The sequence below is a fragment of the Asparagus officinalis genome, chromosome 5, assembly GCF_001876935.1.
Source record: "Asparagus officinalis chromosome 5, Aspof.V1, whole genome shotgun sequence".
Lineage (NCBI taxonomy): Eukaryota > Viridiplantae > Streptophyta > Magnoliopsida > Asparagales > Asparagaceae > Asparagus > Asparagus officinalis.
In genome coordinates this window covers 71101214-71109846 of record NC_033798.1, presented here as the reverse complement: position 1 = coordinate 71109846, position 8633 = coordinate 71101214, and the positions used below count along the sequence as shown (strand labels likewise).

The following is an 8633-nucleotide window of genomic DNA, read 5'->3' as shown; positions in this document are numbered from 1 at the left end:
ATGAAGGAGACTGTTTGAGACAGCAGGAGAACCACTTGAAAGCTGTTTTCTAAAGAGTAAAGAGACCCTGGAAACTAAATGCATAGTTCATGGATTTCCAACAGCACACAGAAGACAGAAGACTGAAATCACACAAGTAATCACATACCACAAAGTCAAGTCCACAAGTAATCACATACCACAAAGTTTTCCACAAGTAATCACATACCACAAAGTTTTCCAAGTAATCACATACCACAAAGTCAAGTCCACAAGTAATCACATACCACAAAGTTTTCCACAAGTAATCACATACCACAAAGTTTTCACATAATAATCACCTACCACAAAGTTTTCCACAAGTAATCACATACCACCAAGTTTTCACATAATAATCACATACCATAAAGTTTTCCAACAGCACACAGAAGACAGAAATAGCTCAAAGATAACATAGTTTTCCAACAGCAGTAACAGAAGCAGCAGGAGCAGCAGGACAATAACATCCGTATGCAGTAACAGGCAATGGAAAATCACACTCTGGATCAATTTAGTTTCATGCACACTAGTCACACAGTAGGTCCACCTGAAAGAAGACTAGCAAGTCCACCTGAAAATCACACTCTGGAAAATCACACAGCAGGTCCACCTGAAAGAAGACTAGCAAGTTAGTTTCATGCACACTAGTCAAATATGTATACTACATGAATCAATTTATAATTAGGGATGGAACCAGATTGAAAATTGAGGGTGTTCATATATGTATTTGTATATAATCATCAACTTCAAATTTGCCTTTCATATCTCTGTCTGAAGTAGTCTTAAGTAGTCTTAACTTAGAAATTCTGTCTGAAGTATTTGTTCATATATGTATTCATATATGGAAATTCTGACCTATACACAGGACTTCTCTGTCTGAAGTAATCTTAACTTAGAAATTGAACATATATACCCCAATAAGCAAGAGCATACCCATAGTTTTGATGCATCACATCATGTTTCTTTGATGCAATCCATACCAAGGTGTCAACCCCATCGCATGTGGATCTCCAGGCATTGGAAATTGAGGCTGTAACACATCATATAGATATAAGGGTGTAGCTATAGTGATTAAAAAAGATTTGCATCAATGTAAGCTATGGGCTATATCTTACCAACTGCATTCCCCATGGATGCACAGTATTTGCTTGTGTCATGTAAACATTTGAAACCATGTTATCTTGTGTGTAGGAATGAACACCCTCTTGAGACTGTGATGGATTGTTGATGGGCACATTAGCAGCTAGATCAATTTTCTTCTTTCTTCGCCTACTTGTTGGCTTCATTCTGTTTTGCCTAGGCCGACCTTTCCGAGTCTGAGAGAGAGGATCCAATATGTTTTCATTTTCATCCTTTTCATATTCCTTTTCTTCTTCCACAAAATCATGATTCATCTCTACTTCTTTTCCTTTCTGACTTGATTCAGCAAGTTGTAGTTCTCTAAATTTGGTGTCTATCCATTTTTTAACAACCTCAGATTCATGATTGTTTTGAGCAGCAAGATCAGCAACCTCACTAAATGCAAGACATAGCTCGCGATAACGTAATTGTTCAGGTGTGACAACCCAAGTATTAAATTTAACTTTCATCTTCGAGTGGGCTCGCCTCACATCCTTTCGCCACCTTCGTAGAATGTACTTTTCCGGAAGAAAGCTGACGTCGTGACGAATAAGAATGGTAAGAGCATGTCTACATACTATGCCTTTAAACACAAACAACTGACAACTACATTCAACTTCACTGTCCGTTTCACGAAAGGTTACTTTGAAGAATTTAGGAATCCTTTTGCCGCCCTCCAACCGCAAAGTCATGTCCCGAATGACATACTCAAGCACCCCTGCTCCCTCCTGAAAGTTTACAATATCACAATACATCTTTCCCGTGAATTCAGCTTGAAACTCTTTAAACTTTGCTAAAGTGTAGACTCCCTGAATTTGACTCTCCATATCATAAGTTGTTGCGGTAGCTTTTACTTTTGAAAATGACTCAGCATCGGCCCGCATCTCCTTTTCAGTCTTGTTTCTTAATGCATTTTCATATTGCTCTACAAACTGTTTCAGACTTGTTTTCGAATTGACATATCCATCAAAAAAAGCATTCATGCTTTCACTTCGCTGAGTAGTTGACATTCCTGCCCAAAAACAATTTTTTTTCTCTCCTCGTACAATTCACCTAACCAATCACAATCCTCCAATCCATACATGTCAACCATTTCATTCCACTGTTTTTCAAACTCTTGTGGACTTTGTGTGTCATACACCACTCCTTTCATGGTAGAACTTATGGCCTCATATTCAGTGTACCTTCCTAACTTTTCTGACAACTTCTTCATTATATGCCACAAACACCATCTGTGTCTAGTGTTTGGAAAAACAATCTCAATTGTATTTTTCATGGCTCTTGCTTGATCAGTTATTATCCCTTGCGGAGCACATCCATCCATGCATTCAACCCACTTCGTAAATGGCCATATGAAAGTCTCTGTGTCTTCTTTTGAAATCAACCCACATCCAAGTAAAATTGATTGCCCATGATGGTTAACGCCAACAAATGGTGCAAATGGCATATCATATTTATTTGTTAAGTATGTGGTATCAAAAGTGACGACCTCACCAAACTCTTTGTAAGCTTCTCTGCTCCTACCATTTGCCCAAAATACATTCTTCAAATGATCTTCATCATCCAATTCAATATCAAAATAGAAACCTGAATTTTCTGCAACCATCCTTGAAAAATATTTCATAATCGCTGAAGCATCCCCTTCGCCGAGACGTAAACGCCTTGATTCATCAACCAAGTTCCTGCAAGCCTTTTCATCACACAACATATTCTCATATCCACCAGCCTCATGTACTAGTGAGCTAAAATTTTTGTTCATTCTGATTCCGGCTTGATCATTCAAATTAATTTGATGTCTAACATGTGCACTAATTCTTCGGTTGCATCGAAAGAAACGACTTTTAGTAGGGCTAAGGCCATGATTATGCTCCAGAACAACCACAGATATTTCCCATCTTCCATCAAGATTTAACCTAGCTGTTATCTTTGCATTACACCCAACTTTGTAGCTTGCTTGTGGTTTTAAAGGATTTTGACAAGTACTATTATGTTTGCCAGCTCGACCACATACAAAAGTTATACTTCTAACAATGCCTATTACATTCTTCCTTCTTGTATGTTTCTTAACTGGAAATCCACTGCTCTTTGCATAGTCTCTGTAGAACTCAAACAATTCATCTGGATCATTAAACTCCATCCCAATTTTAGGCTCATTTTGCTCAATCTGCTGATCAGTATTCTGAGGCAACTCATATCTCTCATCAACCGAGCAATTAATCCCGCCATCATCATCTAAATCATCTGCCATGCCTGTTCAAATTGATCATCAATAAATGATCAATAAACTTTACCAAAAAATAGTTGACAGAAACTGAACAAAGAAATTGAGCTGAACAAAGAAATTGAGCAAAGAACTGACTGAAACTGAAAAGTTGCATCTTGAAAACACAGATTTTATTCCTTAACAGAGAAGACTAACTTTTATTTAGAGCCTGCCTCAAATTAATCACATTCAAAGCAAATGAGATCTCTAACATGTATTGTAGTATGGAAAATAAAATAAAAGATTAACATAGTATGCCTCTCGAATCTGGATGCTTAAACAAAAAGTCAAATAAAAGATTAACATAAAATAAAAGATTTTATAATGCAAGGAAAATTAGCTACACAGTATGCCTCTCGAATCTGGATGCTCAAACAAAAAAATCAAATAAAAGATTAACATAGTGCATCAATACCAAATGGGTTAAAATACCCAGCGTTAAATCAACTACCCAAATTTTCTCTCATAAAAAACCCTAACCCGAAATATATCAAATCTAGATGAAAGGTACCTGTTTTGAAGGGCTTCAATGGCCTAGGAGGAAGGGACCTGCTTGATGGCAGGCTTCAATGGCGTAGGAGGAAGGGATCTGCTTGATCGCGGCCTCGATCTCGTCAATTTGGGTGCGATTCAGGGGGCGGCGGCGATTCCAGCCATGGCGGATTTGACGGGGGGGTTGGGGGAGGGGAGGAAGGTGGCCAGAATGAGGCGGATTTGAAGCTGGGGTTGGGGAGGGGGAGGACGGTGGTAGCCTGTAGATTTGGGGAAGGAAGAGAAAATTTGGGGACGGAGAGAAACAATCTCGTGTTGAATTGGACGATTTGGGGAAGGTGGAGAACAGGCTGGATTTGCTGAGCTGGCACTCCACGTGGGCGCGAGTTGAGAGAGCGAGCCACAATAGCGAGTCAAATAGCATTGTTGTTATGATACATCTTCCAAAAGAAATGGAACAAGGATTTTATGTCCCATCAAGAAATGGACTATTTCATCTAGGATTATAATTACATTGCCAAACGATGCTATTTACATAAATAATTTTTTTAAATGCCTACACTAATGCCTGTTTGCTTGCCATTTTTTAAGAGTTTTGTGGGTTGTAATACTGTTAGTGTCAAGCGCTATGGTATTACAACAAACTCCTCTGTTCAGTGAATTAAAATGGCCATTTTACTATAGCTGAGTTGACAGCTACTGTAGCTGAGTTGGCAAGCCATTAGCAATTTCTAACAAAAAGTTAGGAAATGGGGTCACCTATTGTAACTTTCAGGCATAGCTAGGCCATCTAGTTCCGCGGTATTGTAGTAACTATGTGTTTTAAAAAAACATAACCATAAAGGCCGTGCGTCTTTTAACTTCTAATTAGACGATATTATATACACATATGATATCACCTTGTATCTTCAAGGACACTAAAAAACTAAAATGGTGTATTCTTTATGGAGTACACATCTTATCAAAATGTCCAACAAGATGCAGAAGGCATGTGCAATAATAAAGAGAACACTAGGATAATTTCGGTGCCTCCCTCAGCTCACCCGGCACCACACTCTTTTTTGTGGGCGAGATGCAAGGTTGATCAAAGGCGCATACGTAGATCAGAGACTAAAATGGTGAAACAAAAGGACTCATTATAGTCGTTAGAATTTTCAAACTCAGTAGTCAATTTAATACTATCATGTAACAGGCTGTTGGGCGTTTGAAATGCTCAGCAATCCTTACTAGTTTGGATCCAAAAGCAAGGTCTGAAATAAAATTGTCCATTCGTTAACAGTACCATCACATGAAACACAGTCTCATCATATTTTTCAACAAAGGTACAATTCTATCTATAGTACGAGTCGGTGTAGTAGTTTTTTCAAAGTTGATAAGCTGGATATACATAGCACATATATTAAGGGGAAAGTAATTAATATTTATCTACTGTTTAATTAGTTTGTAAATTGACGGAGCACCCAATGAGATAAGTATTTGTAAGCCTGAGGCTCACGATTGGTTTATTTTGTATAATAATGTCAAAAGTATTTAATAGAAAGAAGTTTGTAAAGTGTTTTTATATGAAAACCACTTTAAGTTTTACTAAAATTTACACTTACGACTTTTACCCTTTTTAAGGAAAAATCACTAAAATTGCTTACATGTTTGTAATGTCGTACCTTTTTTTGTTGTTCTGCTCAATAAAGACCTGAAGTGTCATCTTACTCCGAGCCTTCTACCTTTTCTTGCTCCTCCCTTCATCTCTCTTCTCAACAACCGCCATCTCTGACTCAAGGCAATGGAAGGGGAAAGTTTCTTTAGTACAATTCACCCAACCGGTGGAGGGAGGAGAAGTGGAGGAGGTCGGGGAGGGAGATGGAGAGAAGAGAAGATGGTTAGGTGTAGAATGGGCATTTCGGGTTTTTTTAGTAGAATAAAAAAGTGACATTCAAGCATGTAAGCAAGTTAAGTGGCTTTTATCAAAAATTAAAAATAATAAGTATCAATTTGAGCAAAAGTTTAAGATAGTTGTCACGTTAAAACTCAATTCTAAAAGTAAGAGCAATAGCAGGAAATTGGTATTTTATTTATTTAACTATTGCAGCGTACGCACTGTTGAGATTGTGTCTTTGATTCTTTGTATAACTTCATGAGAATTAGATAAGGTTAGAGATCTATCATGATTAGGAGATCGAGTCTCATCATGATTAGGAGTTTGTATCCTATTATAATTAGGAAGTTAGGGTAGAGATAGAGTTTTGGTTTTCCTATATATTCTTCTATTGTTGGAGGAAAAACTAAGGAGGAGAGAGAGAAAGCCAATATTCTTGTAATCTAGGATTAGCAGAGGGCATAGCCTGATTCAAAAATATTATGCAAGACGCGAGGGTTTCATGGACTTTATCTGTGCAAAAGATTATAATATTAGGAGAGGGTTTCACAGTCTTTGTCTGTTCAAAAAATTATAAGGAGTGGGTATTGGAGAGAATATGAGAGTTGATTATGTATATGAGTTGAGAGATTGAGAGACGAGAGTTAAGTGGTTCTTCTTATAGTTCTTCCTAATACATAGTGGAGTTCTCGTATTGTTGCTCCGTGGATGTAGGTCGAAGTTGGTCGACCGAACCACGTAAATCTCGTGTTCTTTCTTCTTGATTGTGGTTGTTTTCTATCTTGTTAATTGTGGGTTGGCTTCCAAAGTTGTGGAGATTGTAGCACGCGAGGAAGTAGGCTAAAATTCTCCAACAAATGGTATCAGAGTAATGGTTATGGATTCGGGAGTGAGTTTACAAGACAGACGTCATACAAAAGTAAAGATCGACGGCGTTACAAGAATCAAGATGAAGAAAAAGAAAAATAGGATGGCGCTATAGCAATGGGAACACTGTAGTGATTGGAACATTGTTCACGTGGGTGAGGGTTTGGTTAAAATTTATTAAATCAAATCCGATGGTGCTAATTAATTTGTCTTCTGATCGAGGTTTTGGAGGTAGATTTCGACGATCTAGGAGTTGATTCCTAAATTTTGGAGTACTCTGAACTCGATGGGATGGTTTGATTTTTTAGATTTTTCTCAGATTGGTCAAAAAGTAATGATAAGTTCTAATGGTGGTAACAAGACTGGTCTGATGGGAGATAGGGAAAACGAGTATTCGACGAATGAGACTGGTGTAGAGAATCAGATATGATTCTAGCAGTAGAGTAGTCAGCATATAATTATTTAGAGTCATCGTGGGAGCAGGAGTTGGTTGGTGTGTAGACTCGAGGAGGACAGTGCCAGATTAGGTGGAGCTTGCAAGCATGTACGAATGAGTGACATACATAAAGATGGAGATGGAGGCATTAGACTTGATGACGATGAGCACCCATATTCAGTCCAAGCCAAGTGATGGAGTAGATAGAGGCATCCGACTTGTAGTGTGAGTAGGAGAGGTGCACCAATATAGTTTGAGATGAGCGATACAGGAGGAGCATAAGAACAACAAGCGGGGGGAGGCTATTATCAAGCTCAAGTTGGGAGGAGAAACATGGTTAATTTACTTCTAATGTTAGAGGTGGCGAATCTCTTAGTGTGCACAAGAGAGGTGGAGACGCCATAGCGAGGCAGATGAAAGTGAGTGTCATAGGGGCATCCGGGTTAGAGTACGGGTGTTTCAACTAGGAGTGCAAATACTTCAAATTGAAGTACAAAAAAAATAGAAGACTCTAGCATGAGATAAAAAATTTTAAGACGGCGATGATATATCTTCAAGGGAGTTTAGAAATTAAATCCAATGTAGAGATTGTTGTGATTGTGTATTTGGTTCTTTGTATAACTTCATGAGAATTAGATGGAGTTAGAAATCTATCATGATTAGGAGATTGCGTCTCATCATGATTAGGAGTTTGTATCCTATTCTAATTAGGAAGTTAGGCAGGAGATAGGGTTTTTGTTTCCCTATATATATTCTTCTATTGTTAGAGGAAAAACCAAAGAGATGAGAGAGAAACCAATGTTCTTGTAATCTAGGATTAGCAGAGGGCATAACCTGATTCAAAAATATTGTGTAAGAGGCGAGTGTTTTGTGGTCTTTATCCATGCAAAATATTATAACATTGGGAGAGGATTTCACAGTCTTTGTCTGTTCAAAAAATTGTAAGTGGGTTTTAGAGAGAATATGAGAGTTGATTATATATATGAGGTTAAGAAATCGAGAGACGAGAGTTGAGTGGTTCCTCTTGTAGTTCTCTCTAATACATAGTTGATTTCTTGTATTGTTGCCCAGTGGATGTAAGTCGAAATTGGTTGATTGAACCACATAAATCTCGTAGTTCTTTCTTGTTGATTGTGGTTGTTTTCTATCTTGTACGTAACACATGTTTGAGGAAATAACAGTGATGAATATGTCCCTATTGCACCTCTGACTATAATGATGGCATCTATCTACGTAATGATTTGAAAAGAAAGTACTCCAGAGGAGTAACAGGCCATCATCTTCCCAACTAAGTCTCAGTTGATACGGCTGAAAATATCCCGCAACTTGAAACAAAAGGTGACCCGAAATAAAAACCTATGTTATAAGCTGCCAGGCTCCAGAGAAGTAAAGAAACACAACATCGGTTAGCAGGGGCCCAGTGTTCTGCAAAATGGTTACTATTCCCAAACAGAGAAATTTAAGACCCTCCTCCATTAAATTAAGTACCTCCTCCTCCAACCTCATCACCTTCGAAACTTCCTCCCCCTATCCATGACAGACTACACTTGTACTATCTATATGCG

General features: G+C 38.1%; 1 protein-coding gene and 1 long non-coding RNA gene across 2 annotated transcripts; both read right to left on the bottom strand.

The window, feature by feature from the left end:
- On the bottom strand, window positions 395-1488 carry LOC109843031. The gene is made up of 3 exons (XR_002247487.1): window positions 1134-1488; window positions 952-1048; window positions 395-628 (listed from the first exon to the last, which is right to left on the bottom strand). It is a non-coding gene; the product is annotated as an uncharacterized LOC109843031 (long non-coding RNA).
- On the bottom strand, window positions 2117-3385 carry LOC109841984 (protein FAR1-RELATED SEQUENCE 4-like). Its single transcript, XM_020410907.1, has one exon. It carries the CDS (start codon window positions 3383-3385, stop codon window positions 2117-2119), a length of 1269 nt encoding a protein of 422 aa, XP_020266496.1.

What these genes read in the sequence shown, in the direction of transcription:
- LOC109841984 (XM_020410907.1), bottom strand. Translation starts at nt 3,385, where the DNA reads ATGGCAGATGATTTAGATGATGATGGCGGGATTAATTGCTCGGTTGAT.